This window comes from Mustela erminea, chromosome 1 (assembly GCF_009829155.1).
Source record: "Mustela erminea isolate mMusErm1 chromosome 1, mMusErm1.Pri, whole genome shotgun sequence".
NCBI classification, from domain to species: domain Eukaryota; kingdom Metazoa; phylum Chordata; class Mammalia; order Carnivora; family Mustelidae; genus Mustela; species Mustela erminea.
In genome coordinates, this window is record NC_045614.1 from 25,720,907 (window position 1) to 25,746,344 (window position 25,438).

Here is a 25,438-nt window from a genome sequence, read left to right on the forward strand (position 1 = left end):
GGGTAATGGTATCTGCAATTGAAATGGCTTAGTAAAATAAGTCCAGACTGCATAAACAGCTATAGCTAGATACATACATCAACAGATACATAAATAGATACACAGAGCAAAATATCAGTGATTGTCGATTCCAGCCAGTGGGTGTTCATTGCTGTCATATTTCAACTTTAAATCTATTTGATATTTTTCATAATAGAAGTTGAAAAAATAACACAGAGAATAAAAATAATAATCATGGAAACTCCTTAGGAGGGCACCAGGTAAAGTCTGACATGCCTTCTCTCTATAAACCATACTCATCAGTTCCTACCCCACCGCTAGAACAAATACTGCACATAGATCTTCAGTTTCTCCCCTGATAACTCTTGCTTGATTTTAGGAAGATGCTACACAAAAATTCCAAATCAAAAGCTAGAATTACCATCTCCCCACTGGGACTGACAAACAGCACAGCAAGTTCACCAACCCATCTAACACTGAGTTGTAAGTTCTCTCCCTAGCCCCCTTTTTAATGAACAGGTTTAGTTGAACCTGTGTTAATAAAATGCATTTCCCTGAGAACACTCCATGGCACCTTTTACAAATCAGATCTATGATTTTAAACAAATCCTTGTCTGTCTCTAAAAAAGTAATCAGCCTCATTCCTCCTTTTTTCCTAAATGGGATCTTAGGTCAAATCAGCCCTGAAGATACAAAAACACATCATGTATTAGCAGCGTTGTGCACAGAACATTTCCTCCTCCCTCACAGTGCATTAACCAGGTCAGGGTACTGGTGGTCCACACGTTGCCGCTGCGGCAGCTAATCCAGCTGGTTTCATTACCAGCACCTTGTAGAAGCAGCAGTAATGATCATGCATGGAAAGGCTGATCCAGGACTTGTATTCACTGAGATTTCCAGAGTTGAATGGCAGAAGGAGAGAGCCTGCATAAAGGAAGACAAGTGTCTGGTGCCCGAAAACCAAGTAAGAGAAGAATTTTCATCATCAGGCTTGTATGGGGCAGCACACCTAGAAATGGGCCTTATGTAATCAAGAGGGAATAAGCAACAGTTTTAGAAAATATTTATTTCAATTGCTCAAGAGGAGAAGGTTTTTAAGGTTTTATTCGGGGCACCTGGGTGGCTCAGTGGGCTAAAGCCTCTGCCTTCGGCTCAGGTCATGATCCCAGGGTCCTGGAATTGAGCCCTGCATCGGGCTCTCTGCTCAGCAGGGAGCCTGTTTCCTCCTCTCTCTCTCTGCCTACTTGTGATCTCTGTCTGTCAAACAAATAAACAAAATCTTAAAAAAAAAAAAAAAGACATTCATCTTCAAAAACAGAAATAGTTAAGTATAAATAAGTGGTTAGTAAGTGGAACATGTATATGGCCAACACAGATAGGAGAGGGTGCAGGGAACAAAAGAACCTAATATTCATAAAGCAGCTGGCTACTAAGTGTTTGTGATGCATGGTGAGGAGGCAAGGTGAATCTGGAGAGGTACTAAATATACAGGGGCACTAAACACATCTGAGCACTTAACATACAGAAGACCTTACTTTGGCTGCCCCATTGGAGATATCCATTCTGGCTCCATGTGTAAACTTCAACAACGCATCATCATCATCAATCACATCATCCATGAGGAAGGCCAAGGCAGTATGTAGAGAGAAAGGACCCATCGGCATTGTGGACCCCACGATCCAGAGGGGATCTTTCCATCCCGCCTGCATTCTCTCTGTAGTGTGTTAATTTCCTCCAGCTTTTACCCCCCTGCTTTTCATTGTGTGTTGGTTTAACGGACAGTGTGGTTTGAGCACTTGAAAAGGGGGCGAGGGGGTACACAGGGTCACAGCGAGCTAAACCAAATTCAATCCATCGAATAGACCACTGACGGTGAAGAGGAAGAAGTCGGCAGGAGAGAAGGAAAGTCAGTGACAAAACCTTTTCCAACCACCCCCCCATGCAAAAGGCTTTAATCCCTACCCCCAGCTTTTCACGTGGGCAGGAAATAGAAAATATAATCTAACAGGGAGGGGAAAAGGAAAATGGAGGGGGAAGTTTCAGCTTCAGAAAAGGGATTTTCCAAATAGGTGTATCCCCTTGGTTCTCAACATTACCATCTCCTCCCACATCTACAAATAGCATCAGGGCCTTTTGAAGGTGACAAGATCATTGCCCTGTTACTGTTTGTGTAATGAAAGCTAAATTTGATTAAAATGAAAAAATAAAAAATAAATTAAATGAAAAATAAAAAGTTCCAGGAGAAGTCACAAATTTGGCAAACTACAAAGCAACATGCGACTGATACTGGGGCTATTTTCTATTTAAAACCCAAGATCAAGCTCCGATAGTTCTCAGTATTATAGAAACAGCCTTGAGCCATTTCAGAATGCAGTCTTCCAGGATCTGCTATTATTTCAATTAATCCAGAAGACAATTATGTCTTGTGTCTTACCAGCAGTCTATTCTTGCCCCCAGGTTAGACCTTCATGGTTGAAACAAAACAAAACAAAGCAACATAACTAAAAGGACCACTTCAAACCAAACATGAAAGAAGAGGAGTGTGTTCTGTCCACCTGAGAGCCAGACCCTGAGAGTCAGGATGACTATCCTTTACTGTGGGAGGAGAAGACTTCTGTAGACAAGAATTGTTAATATCTGCCTAGTGCCTCTCTCCCCTTCTTCTGGAAACTGCCTCCTTCTTCTCCACATCACTATAGTTAACACAGGAACCAACACAGTGGTACAGCAAGACTCTACTTCCGGGGCCATTGCTGACTGGTCCAGGAATATCCATCCACCTGACCTAAGCTGGACCAATCAAAATCCCTCCCTAGTAATCTTGGTTCAGAGAGCAAAGAGGCTGCTCTGTGTATATGGTTGCATTTCCACAGCAGAGAGAAATGGAAGAAGTCGGTCTGCAGAGAAAATGCAGCTAATAACAGAAGAATCCAAAATCCCCTGGGGTTCCTGGTGCCCAGTTCCAGTGGCTTCTAAGGCCCCACTTCATTCCACAAGATAGTCCCCCAGACCTCTGTAATTCTTTTTTTAAAGATTTTGTTTATTTATTTGTTTATTTAATTTTTTTATTTGTTAGAGGGAGAGAGAACAGGCAGTGGGAGTAGCAGGCAGAGGGAGAAGCAGGCTTCCCGCTGAGCAGGGAGCCCGATGTGGGACTGGATCCCAGGACCATAGGATCATGACCTAAGCCGGAGGCAGATGCTTCACTGACTGAGCCACCCAGGCATCCCCAGACCTCTGTGATTTTTAAATTTTTTCTTGTTTAAGCCAAATTGAGTTGTTTCTGTCACCTGCAACTAAGATTTCTTAACCCAGAAAAATAAAGTCAAAATTATCTTTACCCTGCGTCATTCTGGAACACAAAAGGGAATAATCGAATAACGACCTAAAATAAAGGCATCTATAAATTCTGCCTCCAGAGTTCAGAATTTGTACTACTGTCATCAAAGCCACTATGTCCCCACAGGCCTCCCATGTGACCAAAAAAAAGAAACTGCTTTGAATCTAAAACTGAGCTTCAGTGTGCCTGACACATCGTTGGTGTCAGCAGACAGAAGATGACGGGGGCTGATTCTCACAGGTTTCAGCAGCTCCTGGCTGGCTGGCCTCTCTGCAGCCCGAAGGGAAATGAGGCAAGAGGGCCCAGCGGAAACCAGAGACAGTCAGTTTTTCCTTTTAAGGGGGCACCTCACACAGAAAAGGCATCTCTGAAACACACGTATTTAGGAAACAGTCATTTCAGGTGTAAGAGAACTCTAGTTACAAGGAGCTAGAATTTTCTGCTCACTTAACCAGATGGAAGCATTATTCAGATCACATTACACCCATTATAACTAAGTCTCAAGTTTTGAGAAATGGCATTACTGTCCCCATTCTGCCGATGACGACTTGATGCTCTGAAATGTGCCTTGTCTTGAGTTTCCAACTGGCATTGCGCCTTCAAAGCAAGTGCCTTTTCACGACATATGCCTTTGTTGTGACGGCCAAGGACTGTCCACCAAACTCAGAGTTCACCCTGTGAGTGCACTGAGGCAGCCTTGAGCCTATTGGAGGTGGGGGGTGGGGGAGGGTGAGGAGGATGGTGAGACAGGGTGGGGGCAAATGTCTTACTGCCCAGCAGGGTAGGTACCTGCCTCTTCTATGCGCCCAAATTCGATCAGCCCCCAGATGTTCTGCCAGAACACGCGTTCTGTGACCCTGATGTTCTCTAAGCGCCAGAAGCTTTTAAAATGAGCCTCTTCTTGCTTGTGGAAGGAGTTTGTGTTTATTTATTATAAGTTTTGTTGTTTTTGCTAATTATAAAAGGAATATATGACCTCTCTCAAAAACTCAGACATTGTCAAAAACAGAACTACCATAGCAACAGTTCCCCGGTCCCACCCAGGTTGTCAGTCAACAGTGATATTTCTTCAGACTTTTTTTGGTGTAATAATATGTTCTCTTCCTATACAGGGCAATTTTGTTTTTGTTAGTTTTCTTTTTCTTCACTTGCTGGTTTAATCCTAAACATATAGTTGTACACTATGGGCTTCTACATTACTCACACTTTCAACCATCACACGGCTGAGAGCAGAGGATGCCTGGGTTCAAAAGCTGGGTCCACCACTTTATTGCTGTGCAAACTTGGAGATGGGTAATTAAAATTCAGGGCCTCAGTTTGCCCATCCAGAAACTGGGTATAATAACAGTATCTATCTAATAGGGTTGTTGGAGGTGTAGATGACTTATAAAGCACTAAGAACAGTAGCTAACAAATTATAAGAGCTAAATAAATGAAATACATTATTATAGTATTGCTTTTATTTATTTTGTCATTTTGAAATATTTCTATTTTATTTATTTTTTTAAAGATTTATATTTATTTGAGAGATAGAGAAAGAGCAGGGGAAGGGGAGCAGAGCGAAAGAGGGACTTCAGAGTGAAGTCCAAGCAGACTTCACACTGAGCCAGTGTGGGGCTTGATCTCACGACCCTGAGATCAGGATATGAGCTGAAACCAAAAGTTGGATGCTTAATAGACTGTGCTACCCAAGCACTCCTAAAAATATTTTTAAAGTATGAGTTACAATGAGCAACTTGACTTTGTTTACTGGTCATATGTATTTTCTCTTCTGTGCTATTTATTTATACCCTTCAACTACTTTTCTACTGGGTTTTCAGATTTGTGAAATCTTGTCTTGCAAGAGTCCTCTGTATATTAGGGAGGTTAGTAATTTCATACTGAGGAGTAGTTCCCAAAGGTACAGGCAAGGAACATGGTCTTTGGAATGAGGCGAGCTCAGGTTAGAGTCTGTCTGTGACCCTGAGCAAGCCGCTCCACATTTAAACCTCTGCCCAGCGGGCAGAATTCTAGCAGGGCCCCCCCAAACCTCCAGCCCCTAGTGTGCACATGTATAATCTCCTCTCCTGAGTGCAGGCAAAACCAGAGAATGTGAGGAGGTATCACCCCTATGATTAGACTACTAATCACTGACTTTTAGATCAAAAGGAAGATGATCTGGGTGGTGATCTAATCTGGTGACTCCTTAAAAGGAACTGGGCTCTTTCTCAAGTCAGAGACGGGAAACATAAGTGATATTTGATGTGATGCAGAGTCTCCATGGATGGCTTTAAAGACAGAGGATGCCACCGGGCAAGGACCTGAGAGGGGCCTCTAGGAGTTAAGAGCCTCCCCTGGCTAACAATTTGCAAAGAAATGGGGATGTCAGTCCTAAAACCACAAGAAACTGAATTCCCCCCGAGAACCTGAATAAGCTTAGAAGAGGCTTCTGTGACTCAGGTGAGACTCTACTCTCGCCGACACCTGCATTCCAGTCTTGTGAGACCCTGAGCAGAGAAGCTAGCACACCGTGCCCAGACTCCCGACCTACAGGACCAGGACCTAATGAACAGCTGGGGTTTCGAGCTGCTAAATTTGCGGTGATTTGTTGCGCAGTGATCGAAAATTAATACACGCTACTTCCTCATCTGTGAAATGAGGACAAGGCTCTCGGGATTGTTGTGGGAAGTAATATATGCATAAAGCACTCCACACAGTGCCCGTGTGACCTATGTGAATGCCAGGGGCTATTTACCTGGGAGGAACGGAGCTGTTATAATGGCATTCATCATGACAAATACAAAACTGGGTAACAAATTATCTTTTTCATTAAAAAAAAAAAAAAAGGAGGGAAGATCAAACCTTTCAAAAAATGAGGTCCAAAGGAGTAGAGGGAACTAAAAGAGATTCTGGGTGATGGAAGTTTACCATAGCATACTCACTCATTCCTAACATTTTAAAAAAGATCTTCATGTCTAACTTCCTTTGAAGAAAAGTCCATGTCACCAGCTTTGTTTAAAGAGGCAATACATGGGATGCCTGGGTGGTTCAGTTGGTTAAGTGTCTGCCTTCAGTTCAGGTCATGATCCTGGGGTCCTGCGATCAAGTTCTGGGTGGAATCCCTGCTCAGCAGGGACCATGCTTCTCCCTCTCCCTCCGCCCCTCGCCCCTGCTTATGCTCTCTTTCTCTCTCTCTCTCTCTCTCTCTCTCTCAAATAAATAAATAAAATCTTTTAAAAAATAAATAAAGAGCCAATAGCTCTAATGGCCTGGGGACAGACAGTCCCGGGTTCAAATGCTGGCTCTGTCACTTACAGATGTGGTTTTACACAAGCAAGCACATGTGGGGCTCTGTTTCCCCACCTTGACGTGGGAATAAATACAACTACCATACAGGACTGCCATGGCCTTGCCTGGAGCTGATGCTCAGTAAGTGGAGGTAAATATACCTAGTGATGCTGCAAGAGAGAGAACGCTGTGCCCCCTTCACTGCAGGATGGACAGTAAGGTCGCAATAAACACTGGCTTGGCTGTGCATGTATTGAGTCTTAGAGACTGTCACTCTACTAAGTTGTGAATTTTAGAACATTCCAGGATGACCTTCAGGAAACATTCAGTGACATTGAAGTTCAGGCACTTGCTTCCAAACACAGCACCTGGGCGCATCAAGGCAGCATGGAGAAGGCACAGGACCCACCATTTGAAAACCAGGTTCTAGCTCTGACCTCTTGGGAAAGACCAGGAGAGATTTGGTAACAGTACCAAACTCTTCCTTGGAGCCAATGACCCTTCTCTACCTCAAGTGTCTCTCGTGGCGCTGTCCTGACAAAACCCCATCTGTCTAGCTCCCTCAGAGGGAACAAATGACCAAGGCTTGTCTGTCTTCTTGGCGACAGTGACCGACCAAGACGTAGCTATGTGAGCCAAACCAGGGCAGTCCAAGTCATTCACTAGGATTTCATATGTGGACCCTGGAATCAAAAGCTTGTCCTTCCTCTGGGAACGAGCTGTTGTTTCTGTAATCCTTTCCCTCCAAAAGAGTTCAAATGTAGTATGCAGGATAAAACCAATACCCCAAGAGTAACAAAGCTGAGAGGGAGTATCCCTGGATACTGTTGTACCTGGAGCCTACCCACCTCAGTGTCCCTTAGGCACATGAGCCAATTAATCTCCCTTTCCAATTGCACTACCTTTAAGTGAGCTTCTATTACTTGCAATCAAGAGTCATGACTAATATATTAGGTTTTATTTTCCATATCTGGAAATTAAAAGGTTGGGGCTATAATGCCCAAAGCTTCAGAGTCTAGAAATTTCTCCCCAAATGGCCTGGGCAAGAGTAAAGTCCAGGCTCTGGAGAAAGAGACAAGACAAGCAACAGTCATGAATTTGGTTGCTATTTAATGGAAACATGAGTTCAACACCTAAACAATGCCTTGTAATGGAGCATCAGGGCTTGCTAAGTATTTCCTAGTTAATTGGTAGGCAATGGTAGATTTGTTCCTAAGATTTCCATACTTCTAGAGTGAGCTTCCTCCTTGAGTCTGTCACTCTCTCTCACCTAAAAGGAGGAGCTGCAGCAAATATGTACACAAGGAAGGGTGGAAATTCTGAGCTCAGCACTGCTCTGACCAGATGGGGACCAGATGTGCAGTAAGCACCTGACAGAAGCACTTAACAACAGTACTGCAGGGTCCCACCTTCTTATAACTGTCATTCTGCTCTGGTTTTACTCACAATGTTCCTACCATAAGTGCCCCCCCCCCCAAACCTCCTCTTGGTTTCTTTCTGTGAGCATATGCACAGCACTCATGGGTCTGGTGAGAGATGGGCATGACCTGACCTCTTGTTCAGGAAGGTGGGGGAGTCGGGTTGGTACCGCCAAGGGCCTCTGTCTGCTTAGGCAAGGATAGGAATCAAGAGACACAACCTGCACTTAATAAGGACAACTCCTATAAAGGGCTAAATCACTTGGTAGGTAGAAAGAATGTCATCCATGGGTCACCAGCTCTTCCTAAACCTCTCCACAGCCAAAAACTGTAGCCCCCCCAAAAAGGAAAACCACAAAGCCTACTCCTAATGCCTTGAGGAGTAACATAGATCTGCAGTGGATGTTTCTGGTTCAAAGACAAGAAGTCTCCCTCTTGGCTTCTTCTCTAGAGTGATGAGGCTCCTTGTCCTCTCACCTTTTACCATCCATCTTCTCCAACCACTTCTCCCCACCCCACCCCCAAAATCCATCAATGCCCAGAATATAAGTGAACTAACATAGGGTCTTTATTTTTTACACGCCAAAGAGGAATGGAATTATGAACATTCCATTTAATGCTTTTAATGATTTCCTCTGCCACATATATAAATAAGGAAAATTTACTAATGCACAGATTCTAAAACCTTCCTTTCTCAACAAAGAAGAAAATAAAGCATTCATAACAAGCATGCCCTGCCCCAGGACAGCATGCACAGCTCAATCTAACAGGCCTGGGAGTCACATTTCATTACAGAAAATGTATTAGCCAGATAATGCCTCAAATGTCCTCACCCTGGCATTCTGGGTCCTTCTTGTTCTTCAGTTCCAATTACCATAATGATGGTTACAAAGCATGGCCTGGCTGGGAGGAAGGGTATTTCCACTTGGTAGTGTTCCCTCCTACCCTCTCCGTGTCAGGGAGGATTATGCTCCAAAAGACATGGAGAGATCAGTTTGGCCAACCCGGCAGCTGATCAAGCCTCAGACCATCTCCCTCAGGCATATCTTGATGTCAGTTTGTCTAACTTTCCAATAAGCCCCAGGGGCCAGGAGAAATCAAAGCAAGGACAAGGGACCAAAATAAATACCACAGCTGACCTAACCACCTAACAGACTCTACTCACTCCAACAATTTCAACTATTTGGGACCAAAAAAAAAAAAACAAAAACAAAACAAAAAACCCTTATGAGCTGGCTAAGAATTTGAGGGGACATAGGAAGCTGAAATCAACAATGCATGAGATTTTGTCCCCTATTTGGTTGCAATTAGTCAGGGACAGTTTGTTCTTCTGCAATGATTCCCTAATTTCAAAGGTTACTATGCAGGGATGAAGCTATCAAAGGGTCACTTAAGCCAAGGATGTACCTAAAGGTTCTTTTGAGCAGCAATTTCTATAAACAGAGTTGTGCTCAAAAATTCACAAAACATTTTTGAAGGGAAAACAGTTGGAGAGGTCTTATCGCTATAGGTATGGCAACTAATTGTCCCAGCTTGCCTGGGACTTCCAGTGCTAAACCATGACAATGGCTGGCAAACTTGGGTGGCTGTTCACCATAGATGTACCATAAGAGTTGGCTAGTGACCACTGCTGAAGCAGAAGGAAGAGTAGGGTATCCTGAGGGGAGGCCAGAGACAGAGAGAAAATAAATGTCTTCCCCAAAAGGCCTACTTGTTCACAGGAGGTCTAATTTCTCTACAGCTCAAAATTGACAATAAATGTCAACTATTCCAAAGTGTGTACAAACTATCTTGTCAACAAGGATTAATGAGAAATGACTACGGGAAATGCCACCAATGCCATCAACTCACCTTAACATAGTCCCCAACCACAGCAACACATCAAAGACTCTGAGAGGTCTTGCAGTGGTGAACATACTTAATTAGGTGCTCTCAGTGTGCCCCAAGTTTATTTGACCACACAAGGTTTTTCCCACCTAATGGTTATAATCATCCTACTGAACCCACTCAGAGGAATAGGGATCTTATCCATAAAACCATAAACAGCTTAGAAGACACACGACTTACATTCCATAAGACATGCCCATCTATTTAAGAGGTACACATTTCTCTTTGTACTCAGTGAAAAGCATATTGTAAATGTAGCGAAAACAGAGCCATGCTCTATATTTATTTTTAATAACACACTTGGGGAAAATGACTAAGATCTACGTAGGAGACTAAAGAGGAACTCAACCAGAAAAAACAGTGCTGAAAAGACCAAAGACGTGAGCTTGAAACACGGCTTCAAGTGGACTTTGTGTCCGATGGATGTGAAAGATTTATTTATTCATTCAACAAATTGATTAAGTATATAGGTACAAGGCCCAGGGATCCAGCACTGAGCAAGAGAGAATGACAAGGTCTCTACACACCAGATGCTTGGAGCTTCTAATCTTACATTTCCATGGGCACTATCTTATCCCAATAATGAGAAGGAAATGCAGGGGTCCATTGGAGGTGGCTGAGCTCAGAAGGCTTCCCCACCGCAGGCGATATGCCACCAATGCCATCAACTCACCTTAACATAGTCCCCAACCACAGCAACACATCAAAGACTCTGAGAGGTCTTGCAGTGGTGAACATACTTAATTAGGTGCTCTCAGTGTGCCCCAAGTTTATTTGACCACACAAGGTTTTTCCCACCTAATGGTTATAATCATCCTACTGAACCCACTCAGAGGAATAGGGATCTTATCCATAAAACCATAAACAGCTTAGAAGACACACGACTTACATTCCATAAGACATGCCCATCTATTTAAGAGGTACACATTTCTCTTTGTACTTAGGCTTAGACCTAAGGGATGAAGTGGGTGGGCCAGTTGCAGTGTGGACAGGAATGTGGACAGGATAGGAGTACAGTGCTGGACAGAAAGGGCTCTGTTCTAGGCAGAAGGAACAACTCAGGCAAAGGCTGGTGGTGAAACAGAGCTCTTAGCATTCTTTACACACGCAACAGTCTTTTCCCTAAGATCAGAGCTAGGATTCATTTTAGCACATGTCAGGGCTTCCATACACTTTATTATTATTGTTATTATTACTATTAATATTACTCTGTTAAGGAAGAAAACTTTTCATCAAGAGGAGATTAGATCTGACTATATAATTCTAAGGGTCTATGGTTTTATGATTGGGAGATTTTTATGATTTCCCTTAAAAATCTGCTTAGAGCTTACAGACTTCTCCTTCTGGAAAACAAAGCTCCCCATGAAGTCGTAAATCTACATATTAACAGATGGTACATTTCCGATTTCTTTTTTCTTCGCTGTGCACTGGGTCCCTCCAGGTTCCCAAGAAAACGAGCACAATGCCTCCCCCTCCTCTACTCTGACTTGGCTTCTTCACCAGATGCTTCCAGGAGCTCTAGACCTACAGGGCAAACGAACATCGGCGGGTGCTTATAATTGAGCCACTTACATTTCCTAACTAAGCCACAACCACTGATACAAGTGCTTTCTTGTGATTTTTCCAAGTGCTAAAATACAGCTTTTTTGGCAAAGACCAGTTAGCAGAGCCAACCCCAACAGACCCGGTCTCTAGAGCAGGCAGAAAAGGGTATACAGCTGTGGGACCACGCCCGGGGAAAACACTTACCCCTCTGAAATTCCAGGCTTTAGGGGAGGGGAACATGGGGAAGTTGTTTTGCCGCTGCCGCCTAGGCCTAGAAGAGGAGAAAAGACAAGACAATAAGCTCGTCATGCATAGATTCTACACTCAGAGGAAATCACCGACTTCAAATGTAGTTTCATCAGAAAGAGAGAGGCCTGGAGAAATGGCCCAGGTTGATAAGGCAGCTGGCCTTTTCTACAGCCCCACAAGCCTTCGCAGCCAAATGCACCCCGAACTCCTTCCCAGTCCCCCAGCGCAAGAGCTCCCGAGTACCTTAAAAATAGTCAAGCGCCCCCTCCTTAAAAAAAATCAAACTGAATCTAAAATTCAACCTGGTTGCAATGAGGTTGCAAGGGCCAGATCAAGCTCCCGATCTAGATCTTTATTTCTCACACACAAGAAATTCCCAAACGGACATCATCAGCTGGTGTTTGTTTACAGCTTCAGCTGCACCTGGAACTCTCCCTGGTGCAAGCCGCACCTGAGCTCGACTTTTAGGAGGACGGTCCACAGGACACAGAGCCTCTGCCTTGCCAGCGGGGACCGGTTTCCTCACCGATTAACCTCACCCCATGAGTCGTTATCCTTACAGGTGACAGAGGCAGGCTCCGGTGGGGTCAGCCCCAGACATGGGTAAACAGCACCGGGAAGGAGAGCAGCAGCAGCAGCAGCAGCAGCAGCGGGGCTGGGCAGCTCTAGGCACCCCAGCAACACACTTTACTTCTGTCCTGGAGAATGACTCCAAGGCTGAAGCTGCCAGCAGACCTCCAGAGACACCTTTTACAATGTTTTTATGGAGTAATAAATTACTCCTCCCAAAAATGTTGTGTCTGTCAATATGGAAATCAAATCTCGTGTTTGCTTAAAGTACCACCTCCCTGAAAAGCATTCCTGAGAATGGTCCATCCTTGGACTTGCCCTGAGGCTTCAGTCACTGATGTGCAAAAAGGCACAGATGTTCCTCTGGTTCACTGACGTACAGAAAAGGGACCAGGTTGTTGGTTTTTCACATGATAGCCACACCGTTCTTTCAATTTCCCTGCCATAATCAGCAGTGATGCCGGACAGAAGTGACCACTGCACAGGCTTGAGTCAGCCTCGAGCAAAAATCTTAGCTGGCTCTCCCATACAAAAGAGATGAATAAGCAAAATGCAAGGGGATTATCGTAAGGGCAGCAGCTAACAGGTATTGAGTCCTTAAAACGGCACACGCTAAGACTTCATAGAGTTAATCTCATTGATTCTCACACCCTGAGCTAGGGTTCGTCATTGCACCCATTTAGTAGATAAGAAAACGGAGACCTAAGGATATTAAGAGCAACTATCAGCACACAGGTGAAATGGATTCTGATCTCAGCTGTCTGATCTCAGATCCCACGGTGTTTTACCAGCTGTGTGACCCTGGCCATGAGGCTTCATCTCTTGGGCTTTCACACTGCCTCTGTGCAAAACGGGAGAAATGATACCCAGTATGTACATAGTCAACATGGGATGAGGGTTCTAAATCCAGGTCTATCACTGCTAAGTTCTCAAAGACATCAGCACAGAGCCCTTCCTCTCCTCCCAAATTCTGGTTCCAAGTACAGCCATCGATCAGGGGCACAGGACTGACACAGGAAAGCTGGGAGAACTCACCAAAAGTTTCGTCTTTATATCCAGCCCCACTTCTGCCTCACCCTCCTCCTCACCCACATGTACGACAGTAAAAACCCAGGCTAATAACACCTCAAGACACACAGAACACGTGGGTGGTTATTTAAATTTAATACACTTCTCTATTAAGTAACATGTTGGTCTAAGTTCTGCTAAAAAAGCATTTCCCCCTTGAGAGAAAAAAAAAAAAAACAACTTAGAATTTAACAAACATCTCCCTGGATACTGTTCTCTCCTCTCCCGGGTTATAATTGGGCTTGGCTTCCCTAATTATTTGAAGAGCTTCACGGCTTCCAAAGCAACCACATACAGCAGCAGAACATTTTGAGTAAATGGGCCCTTGTTTTATATGTTGCGGTCCCCAGAAAATTATGATCACAATAATTAACAGCAATTAAGTTACATGATGAGCCTGGGACCGTGCTAAACACTCTGCCTACAGAATTTAAGTCTCACAGTAGGTTGGGTTGTTATGTTACAGAATATTGCTAGTACATGAGGTATAGGTAGTTACAATGGTGCTACATAATATTTCATATATGTATAAATAGATACGTACAAATTGATAATACATAATACATTAGAATGGCAATATTTTTTTAAATGCTTTTTAAAATTTATTTATTTATTTATTTAAAATAAGTGTTATGCCCAGTGCGGGGCTTGACCTCAAGATCAAGAGTCACAGGCTCTACCAACAGAGCCAGTCATGTGCCCCGGCATTTGACACTTTTATATAAATACTACAACTTTGTATCCATAACATTTGCATATAATATTATGGTATAATGGGGGATATTATCATTATACCACCTTACAGATGGGATAAACTAGGACTCAGAGAGGCTAAGTCACATGCCAAAAGTCACAAAGCTGGTAGGTGGCCAAGCTAGGATTCATAACCAGAGGTGTCTGCCTCCAGATTCAGAGGATGTAGCCCTTCTCATACAGAAAGAAACCCCACCAAACAGGGCATCACGTGCTTTTGGAAGAATATGGCCTTGGGGTCCCTTGGGGGAGGGCACCAACTCAGCAGGGCCTTACACTAAGAAGCCTCATCGGCAAAAAAAAAAAAAAAAAAAAAGGGATCAGAGCAAATATGTTGATCCAGGACCCTCTCAGGCAATTTGGACACACCCCTCATGGCTAAGGAAACTGCCAGGTAACCTACCAAGAGAAGGGCTGTCCCTAATTGTAGGCTCCCTGCAACCCTTGTATTCCATCACCAGTCAGGCTTCCTGATCATTCACATTAGCTGGGACCCCTTTAACAGTCTAATCTGGCATCATAAGAGTCTCCTACTAATATCCTCCTTCTCCCCAGCCAAACACTAACACCCACTAAGGCTTTAAAGGACTACTTCAGGAAGGGTCACTGGGTGGTTGTCAGTTAAGTGTGTGACTGTTGATTTCAGCTCAGGTCATAATCTCGAGGTCCTGGGATTCGGGCCTGTGTTGGGCTCCCTGCTCAGGAGGGAGTCTGCATGTCTCTCTCTCTCATTCCCCCTGTCCCTCCCCCTCCCCTGTCCCTCCTGGAGCACACATCCTGCCCACACATGCGTGTTTAAGAAGCACAGCCTGTCCTGCAGATGTCAGGAGAACAATGCTGACCAGTAATCACCCACTTCCACGGAGGAACCCAAGGGAAGCCAGGGGTGGGCATGCAGTGGAAGAAAAGCCACTGAGACAGGACGGAGAGCTTCTTGCCTGAAAAGAAGCTATAATCCATAGGAAAGGTTGGGAAGAAAAGTTATAAACATTCCCTCCTCCAGAGAGTTTATGGTAGACATGGAGAAATGCCCATGGGAGAATCAAAAACTCAGGATTCAAGATGCATTTAGAGAATGATCTCAAATTCCAGTGTGTGTGTGGCTGGACTCACACAGAATAAGCTCAGCAGCAACAGGCCTTGGAGTTAGCAACAAAACAGAGTATTTCCTGCCACAGGAAAACAAATACAACTTTTTCCCACCACCCTGGGAAGAGGCTTAGTGACCATTTCCAGAGCAGCTCCTAAGAGTATGGGTTTCAGAAGCATCTGCTGCCCATGCTTTATGTGGGGCTAAGAGCCCCGTGTCTGGGGCAGGACCAACTTGGGGCTCTAAGAGTGGCTCCCTCTTTTTCTTGCTGGGGGACTTTCACCAGGCTACCTACTCTCTACTCCCTCTGAACCTCCATTCTCTCATCTGTAAAATGGGGATAATAACCTCTCTTCACAAAGTTGAATTTACTCTAGAAAATGCAGAGAATCTGGCACTTGCTAGATGCTCAAATTAGCTATTACAGTAGTCCCCTCTTCTGCATGAAAGGTTGTTTCAGAGGCACTTGGATGGCTCAGTAGGTGGAGCATGTGACTCTTGATCTATGGGTTATGAGTTCCAGCCCCACCTTGGATGCAGAGCTTGCTTTAAAAAAGGGAACATTTGGGAGGAAGCAAGATGGAGGAGTAGCAGACTTAAATATCATCAGGTCCCAGGAGTTCCGCTCGATAGTTATCAAATCATTCCAAACACCTAGAAACTCAACAGGAGATAGAACAGAAGAAGAGCAGCAATTCTAGGAACAGAAAATTGACCACTTTCTGGAAGGTGGGACATGCAGAGTGACAGGAAGATTGACTGTGTGGGGAGAGGCTGGCTCCGGCAAGCAGTGGAGCAGCGGAGCACAAAATCAGAACTTTTAGAAGTCTGCTCCACTGAGGGACACTGCTCCAGAGGCTAAGTGGGGGTGGAGGTCTAGCGGCAACAGTGTGGTCTGAGGACCCGCGGGGTCACAGAAAAACCAGGGGTGTCTGAATGTAGCAGAGCTTACAGGTATCAGAGCCGGGAAGCTGACTATGGAGACAGCCAAGGAGTGAGCTCTCAGCTCAGGGTTACCTTAAACCATGATCCAGGGGCAGGGACCCCACAGACAGCAGATCCGGGGAGACGCCCCCCTTTTTCCTCCTCCATGAGGAGAGGCATGGGAGCACACAGCAGGAATCTGCTGGGTTTGGAGACTCCAAACAGGGCCATGCGCCAGAGATAGAAACACTTGGTCACAGGCCGGGTGAGCTAGGAGGACGGCCGGAGACCAGGGAGATGGGAGGGATTGACCGCTTTTCTCCAAGGGTACACTGAAGAGTGGGGTCCCAAGCTCTTGGCTCCTCCGGCTGGAGAATGGGAGGCCGCCATTTTCATTACTGTTCTCCAGAGCTCTATGGAAAGCACTCAGGGAACAAAAGCTCCTGAGAGCAAACCTGAGCAGATTACTTAGCTGGGCAAGGGCAGTACAATTCCACCTTGGGCAAAGATGTTTGACAATCACTGCAACAAGCCCCTCCCCCAGAAGATCAGCAAGAATACCCACCTAAGACCGAGTTCACTACTCAGTGAGAACTGCAGAACTCCAGAGCTAGGGGAAAGCAACACATAGAATTCATGGCTTTTTTCCATGATCCCTCAGTCTTTCAAGTTATTTTTTTAATTTTTTTTTCTTATTCAATTTTTTTAACTTTTCCTCTTTCCTCTTTTAACATTTTTTTAAACTATTTTATCTTAACAATACCTTTTTTTTTTAAATCTTTTATAATTTTCAGTGTTATAGTCATATTTTATCCCTTCATTGTATTTAACCTTATTTTTTGTATACATATAGGATATTTTTCTTTAAAATTTTGGGATACAATTTCTCTAATAGATCAAAATATACCCTAAATCTAGCACATGGCTTTGTTCTAGTCTCCAGCCTGATCACATTTTCTCCTCTTTTTTTCCCTTTTTTCCAACCAACTTATCTTCTCAATTCCTTTTTTAGAATCTTTTTAAAAATTTCCATCTTTACAGTCATATTTCATCCCTTCACTGTGTTTACCCTTATTTTGTATATATATGTTTTTCTTTCTTTACAATTTTGGAAGGTAGTTTCTTCTAAGAGACCAGAATACACACAAAATCAAGTGGGTGGCCCTGTTCTATTCACCAGTCTAATATATATATATTTTTTAACTTTTTTATTTTTCCCCCTCTCTCTTCTCCCCCCGGTTTCAGGTCTCTTCTGATTTCGTTAGCGTATAGTGTATATTTTTCTAGGGTTGTTGCCACCCTTTTAGTATTTTATTCTCTCACTCATATATTCTTATATGGATAAAATGACAAAGTGGAAAAACTCACACACAAAAAAAGAAAAAGAGGCAGTATCAACGCCTAGGGACCTAATCAATACAGACACAGTAATATGTCAGAACTAGACTTCATGATGACAATTATCAAGGTGCTAGCTGGGCTCAAAAAAGTCATGGAAGATATGAGAGAATCCCTTTCTGAAGAAATAAAATCCCTTTCTGGAGAAATAAAAGAACGAAAATCTAACCAAGTTTAAATCAAAAAAGCTATTAATGAGGTGCAATTAAAAATGCAGGCTCTTATGCTAGGATGAATGAGGCAGAAGAGAGAACAAGTGATATAGAAGACCAAATGGCAGAATAAAGAAGCTGAGCAAAAGAGAGACGAACAACTACTGGACCACGACGGGAGAATTTGAGAGATAAGTGATGCCCTAAGACGAAACAATATTAGAATAATTGGGATCCCAGAAGAAGAAAGAGAGAGGGGCAGAATGTATATTGGAGCAAACTATAGTAGAAAAGTTCCCTACAAGCATCAAAATCCAGAAGGCACAGAGAAACCCCCCCTTAAAAATCAATAAAAATAGGGCCACACCCATCATCTAACAGTAAAACTTACAAGTCTTAGTGATAAAGAGAAAATCCTGAAAGCAGCTCAGAACAAGAACTCTGTAACATACAATGGTAGAAATAATAGATTGACAGCAGACTTATCCACAGAAACCTGGCAAGCCAGAAAGAACTGGCATGGTATATTCAGAGGACTAAATGAGAAAAATATGCAGCTAAGAATACTATATCCAGCCAGGCTGTCATTGAAAATAGAAGGAGAGATAGAAGTCTTCCAGGACAAACAGAAATTAAAAGAATTTGCAAACACCAAACAAGCCCTACAGGAAATATTGAAAGGGGTCCTTTAAGCAAAAAGAGAGCCTAACAGTAGTAGACCAGAAAGGAACAGAGACAATGTACAGTAACAATCACCTTACAGGCAATACAGTGGCACTGAATTCATATCTTTCAATAGTTACTCTGACTGTAAATGAGCTAAATGCCCCAAACAAAAGACACAGGGTATCAGAATGGATAAAAAAAAAACAAGACCCATCAAAATGCTGTCTAAAAGAAAACCATTTTAGACCCAAAAACATTTCCAGATTTAAAGTGGGGGGTGGAAAACAATTTACCATGCTAATGGACATCAAAAGAAAACTGAGGTGGCAATCCTTATATCAGATAAATTAGATTTTAAGCCAAAGACTATAATAAGAGATGAGGAAGGACACTATATCATACTTAAAGGGTCTGTCCAACAAGAAGAGCAAACAATTTTAAATATCTATGTCCCCAACATGGGAGCAGCCAATTATATAAGCCAATTAATAACAAAATCAAAGAAACACAGTGACAATAATACAATACTAGTAGGGGACTTTAACACCCCCCTCTCACTGAAATGGACAGACCATCTAAGCAGAAGATCAACAAGGAAATAAAGGCTTTAAATGACACACACTTGACCATATGGACATCACCGATATATTCAGAACATTACATTCCAAAGCAACAGAATACACATTCTTCTCTAGTGCACATGGAACATTCTCCAGAATAGATCACATCCTGGGTCACAAATCAGGTCTCTACTGGTACCAAAAGATTGGGTTCATTCCTGCATATTTTCAGACCACAATGCTCTGAATCTAGAACTCAATCACAAGAGGAAAGTTGGAAAGAACTCAAATACATGGAGGCTAAAGAGCATTCTACTAAAGAATGAATGGGTCAACCAGGAAATTAAAGAAAAATTGAAAAAAAAAATCATGGAAACAAATGAAAATGAAAACACAACCGTTCAAATCTTTGGGACACAGCAAAGGCAGTCCTGAAAGGAAAGTATATAGCGATGCAAGCCTTTCTCAAGAAACAAGAAAGGTCTCGAGTACACAACATAACCCTACACCTAAAGGAGCTGGAGAAAGAACAGCAAAGAAAACGTAAACCCAGCAGAAGAGAAATAATAAAGATCAGAGCAGAAATCCGTGAAATAGAAACAACAACACCAAAAACAGTAGAACAAACCAACGAAACCAGGAGCTCATTTTTTGCAAGAATTAACAAGATTGATAAACTCCTGGCCAGACTTATCAAAAAGAAAATAGAAAGGACCCAAATAAATAAAATAATGAATGGGGGTGTCTGGGTGGTTCAGTGGGTTAAGCCTCTGCTTTCGGCTCAGGTTATGGTATCAGGGTCCTGGGATCAAGCCCTGCATCAGGCTCTTTTCTCAGCAGGGAGCCTTCTTCCCCCTCTCTCTCTGCCTGCCTTTCTGTCTACATGTGATCTCTCTCTCTTTGTAAAAAATAAATAAATAAATAAAATCTTTAAAATAAAATAAAATCATGAATGAAAGAGGAGAGATCACAACCAACACCAGACAAATACAAACAATTATAAGAACATATTATGAGTAACTATACAAATTTAACAATATGGAAGAAATGGCTGCATTCCTTGAGACATATAAATTACCAAAGCTGAACCAGGAAGAAATAGAAAACCTGAACAGACCATAACCAGTAAGGAGATTGAAGCAGTTCTCAAAAATCTCCCAACAAACAAGAGGCCAGGGCCAGACGGATTCCCAGGGGAATTCTACCAAACATTTAAAGAAGAATTAATACCTATTCTCCTGAAACTGTTCCAAAAAACAGAAATGGAAGGAGAACTTCTAAACTCATTTTATGAGGCATTACCTTGATCCCAAAACCAGACAAAGACCCCATCAAAAGAGAGAATCACAGACCAATATCCTTGATGAACATGGATGCAAAAATTCTCACCAAAATACTAACCAACAGGACCCAACAGTACATTAAAAGGATTATTCACCAGGACCAAGTGGGATTTATTCCTGGGCTGCAAGGTTGGATCAACATCCGCAAATCAATCAATGTGATATAATACATTAATAAAAGAAAGAACAAGAACCATATGATACTTTCAATAGATGCTGAAAAAGCATTTGACAAAGTATAGCAACCTTTCATGATCGAAACTCTTCAAAGTGTAGGGATAGAGGGTACATACCTCAATATCATTAAAGCCATCTATGAAAAACCCATAGCAAATATCATTCTCAATGGGGAAAATCTGAGAGCTTTTCCACTAATGTCAGGAACATGGCAGGGATGTCTGCTACTAGCACTACTGCTATTCAACATAGTACTAGATGTCCTAGCCTTGGCAATCAGACAACAAAAAGAAATAAAAGTCATCCGAATCATCAAAGAAGAAGTCAAACTCTTGGAGCACCTGGGTGGCTCAGTGGGTTAAAGCCTCTGCCTTCAGCTCAGGTCATGATCCCAGAGTCCTGGGATCAAGCCCCGCATCGGGTTCTCTGCTCTGCAGGGAGCCTTCCTCCTCCTCTCCCTCTGCCTGCCTCTCTGCCTACTTGTGACCTCTCCCTCTCTCTCTCTCTGTCAAATAAAAAATATCTTAAAAAAAAAGTCAAACTCTCATTCTTTGCAGATGATATGATACATTATGTGGAAAACCCAAAAGACTCCACTCCAAAACTGCCAGAACTCATAAAGGAATTCAGTGAAGTGTCAGAATATAAAATCTTGCATTTCTATACACCAACAGCAAGACAGAAGAAAGAGAAATGGGAGAAATGGAAGTCAATCCCATTTATAATTGCATCCAAAATCATAAGATACCTAGGAATAAACCTAACCAAGGAGGCAAAAAAATTGTACTCAGAAAACTATAAAGTACTCATGAAAGAAACTGAGGAAGACACAAAGAAATGGAAAAAAAGTCCCATGCTCATGGACTCAAAGAACAAATATTGTGAAAATGTCTATGCTACCGAAAGCAATCTACACATTTAATGCAATCCCTATCAAAACACCATCAGGTTTTTTCAAAGAAATGGAACAAATAATCCTAAAATTTATATGGAAACAGAAAAGACCACACCTGGGTGGCTCAGTCGGTTAAGCTGCTGCCTTTGGCTCAGGTCATGATCCCAGGGTCCTGGGAGGCTCGAGTCCCGCATCAGGCTCCTTGTCGGCAGGGAGCCTGCTTCTCTCTCGGCCTCTGCCTGCTTGTGCGTGCTCTCTTTCTCTCTTTGACAAATTAATTAATTAATTAATTAATTAAATCTTTAAAAAAAATTTAGAAAAGACCCCGAGCAGCCAAAGGAGTGTTGAAAAAGAAAGCCAAAGTTGGTGGCATCATAATTCCAGAATTCAAGCTCTAATCATCAAGACAGTATGGTACTGGCACAAAAACAGACACAGAGATCAATGAAACAGAATAGAAAGCCCAGAAATAGACCCTCAACTCTACGGTCTAGTAATCTTCAACAAAGCAGGAAAGAATGTGCAATGGAAAAAAGCAGTCTCTTCAACAAATCGTGTTGGGAAAATTGGACAGCCACATGTAGAATGAAACTGGACCACTTCCTTATATCACACACAAAAACAGACTCAAAATGGATGAAAGACCTCAATGTGAGACAGGAATCCATCAAAATCCTTGAGGAGAACACAGGCAGCAACCTCTTCGACCTCAGCCACAGAAACTTCTTCCTAGAAACATCGCCAAAGGCAAGGCAAACAAGGGCAAAAATGAAGTATTGGGACTTTATCAAGATCAAAAGCTTTTGTACTGCAAAGGAAACAGCCAACAAAACCAAAAGACAACTGACAGAATGGGAGAAGATATTCACAAATGACATATCAGATAAAGGACTAGTGTCCAAAATCTATAAAGAACTTACGAGACTCAACACCCAAAGAACAAATATTCCAATCAAGAAATGGACAGAAGACACGAACAATCATTCCTGCAAGGAAGACATCCTTGAAAAAGTGGTGCACGTCACTCAGCACCAGGGAAATACAAATCAAAACCACAATGAGATACCACTTCACACCGGTCAGAATGGCTAAAATTAACAAGTCAGGAAATGACCAATGTTGGTGAGGATACGGAGAAAGCAGAACCCTCCTACACTGTTGGTGGGAATGCAAGGTGGTGCAGCCACTCTAGAAAACAGCATGGAGTTTCCTCAAAAAGTTGAAAATAAAGCTACCCTACAACCCAGCAATCGCACTACTAGGTATTTACCTTAAAGATACAATGTAGTGCTCTGAAGGGGCACATGCACCCGAATGTTTATAGCAGCAATGGCCGCAATAGCCAAACTATGGAAAGAACCTAGATGTCTATCAACAGATGAATGGGTAAAGAAGATGTGGTATATATACACAATGGAATACTATGCAGCCATCAAAGGAAATGAAATCTTGCCATTTGCAACGATGTGGATGGAACTAGAGGGTATTATGCTTAGCGAAATAAGTCAATCAGAGAAAGACAATTATCATATGCTCTCCCTGATATGAGGAATTTGAGAAGCAGGGTGGGGAGGTTGAGGGGTAGGGAAGGAAATAATGAAACAAGATGAAATCAGGAGGGAGACAAACCATAAGAGACTCTTAATCTCAGGAAATAAACTGAGGGTTGCTGAGGGGTGAGGGGTAGGGAGAGGGTGGTTGGGTTATGGACACTGGGGAGGGTATGTGCTATGGTGAGAGCTGTGAATTGTGTAAGACTGATGATTCACAGACCTGTACCCCTGGGGCAAATAATACATTATATGTTAATGAAAATAATTTTTAAAAAATAAAGATAAAAATTTTAAAATTTTTAAAAAATCGTGGCACCCAGGTGGCTCAGTGGGTTAAAGCCTCTGCCTTCGGCTCAGGTCATGATCCCAGGGTCCTGGGATCGAGCCCCACATGGGGCTCTCTGCTCCATGGGGAACCTGCTTCCTCCTCTCTCTCTGCCTGCCTCTCTGCCTACTTGTGATCTCTGCCTGTCAAATAAATAAATAATATCTTTAAAAATTTTTTTAAATAAATTTTAAAAAGGGTACGTTTGAAGATGCCCGGTGGATGCCTGAATCATCAGATATGACTGAACCCCATACATGCTATGTTTTCTCCTACACATATGTACCTATTATGAATGGGGCATAGTAAGGGGATGACAATAATGACACCTAATAAGACAGAATTAAAAGAGGGGCACCTAGGTGGCTCAGTCAGTTGAATGAATAACTTTGAATTTCAGTCCAGGTCATGATCTCAAGATCATGGATTGAGCCACAAGAAGCCACACCCAGCCTGGAGCCTGCTTAAGATTCTCTCTCCCTCCCACTGCCCCCCACCCCACTCTCTCTAGAGAAGAAAAGAATTATAACCATATGTAGTAATAAAATTTACATGAATGTGGCCTTTCTCAAATATCTTATTGTACTGTATCGCCCTTCTTGCGATGATGTGAGATGATAAAATGCCTAGGTGATGAGAGGCAGTGACGTGAATGACATGGGCATTGTGACGTAGCGTTAGGTTACTACTGACTTCTGACAACTCATCATGAGAAGGAGTATCTTGAAGACTCCTTCTTTAACCCAGCAAGAAGGAATGTTACTTATCATTATCATTGGTATGGTTCATGTTGGGTAGCCAGTGAAATCCACACTAATTCTTTTTTTTTTTTTAAAGATTTTTATTTATTTATTTGAGAGAGAGACAGTGAGAGAGAGAACATGAGAGGCGAGGAGGTCAGAGGGAGAAGCAGACTCCCCATGGAGCTGGGAGCCCGATGCGGGACTCGATCCCCGGACTCCAGGACCGTGACCTGAGCCGAAGGCAGTTGCTCAACCAACTGAGCCACCCAGGCGCCCCCACACAAATTCTTATACAATGGATAAAACAGAAGTAAAATAAAACAAAGGCTTCAAACTGCCATATTTGTGTTAGACAACAACATGACCACAAATATGAACACAAAGTAACCATGAAAAGTGATCTCCTCCATTCCCTGTCCAATTTCCTGCCCCCCACCCTATTTCGCTTCCAAAGAGTACCATCTTTGCCAGCATTTTGTTTGTTTTAAATATTGTAATGTCTTAATTCTCAATTCAGGCCATCTTGCTAACAAAACTTACCTTTCATTTATTTTGTTTTACTTCTCCCTATCCATGAAGACAATTACTAAGAAAGCCAAAAGGCTACATTTTATAAGAAAAATTAACACAGAATATGGTACCACCTGTGCCAGGTATTTTAATCTGTATGGACCACTTAAGGCCATGACAGTCTCTTTCAGGTAAATGTCTTCTTAGCTCTGTGTGTAGTACCGAATTGAGGATGGACTGACAGGTGTTTAGCCCAGTGAAGACACAACTCTTTGTGGAGAAGTTCACAGTGAAGAGGTAGTTTGCCAAATAGAAAGCTCCTCCCTCTGGCTCCTCACTTAGACAAAAGCACCAAGGCACCACCCAGAAACACGTTTCTGTGGTCCACAGGGCCACACTCAGCTTCATTCCCTCCTGCCATGGCTGCCACCCCCACTCCTTATGTCCTGATACACTGTGGGGGAAAAGGATCCCAGAACCTCAGAAATAGCCAACTGGTTCGAGCACTCAGCACTGGTTGGGTCCTCAGTAATAATCCTGTAGAGAGGGCACCCTGAAAGAGAGCCTGCATCCTTTGGAGAGAGGGGCTGTACCCCATCATAGGGGCTCACACACCAGTTTGTCTCCAATATTATAGAACACTTGCTATAGGGTAGACACATTACCAGACATTAGAGATCCAGTTACGTTACATTAATGAAAACACGGGTCCAGTGTCTGCTTTCATGAAGCTTACACAAGGACAATGTGTGTGTGACAGAGAGAGAGAGAGAACATCATAAGTCTTAAAGATAAATAAATAAATAAATAAAGTGGTAGGAGGGAGTGCCAACGGGGCTCAGTCATTTGAGGAGCCAGAAGGACGTCCCAGAGGAAATGAGGCCCTCCTGTGACCTGACAGAGATGAGGGCCTCGAGCAGGTGATAAGACAGGGAGCAACAGGCCAGGCCACAGGAAAAGCAAGTTGAAAAGGCAGGAGGTAAAAGGCTGATCTTTGCAAAGATT

At 42.9% G+C, this 25,438-nt stretch overlaps 1 protein-coding gene across 8 annotated transcripts in view; it reads right to left on the reverse strand.

The window, feature by feature from the left end:
• ARHGEF3 (Rho guanine nucleotide exchange factor 3) overlaps positions 1–25,438 on the reverse strand; it is a 324,108-nt gene that overhangs the window by 198,809 nt on the left and 99,861 nt on the right. For 7 of the 8 annotated variants that reach the window (XM_032322931.1, XM_032322961.1, XM_032322951.1 and 4 more), the window contains one exon: positions 11,662–11,728. In XM_032322931.1, coding sequence (XP_032178822.1) covers positions 11,662–11,728 — 67 coding nt within the window. Of the gene's footprint in view, positions 1–11,661; positions 11,729–16,676; positions 16,763–25,438 lie in introns of those variants that run through there. The other variant, XM_032322943.1, reaches the window with a different exon arrangement.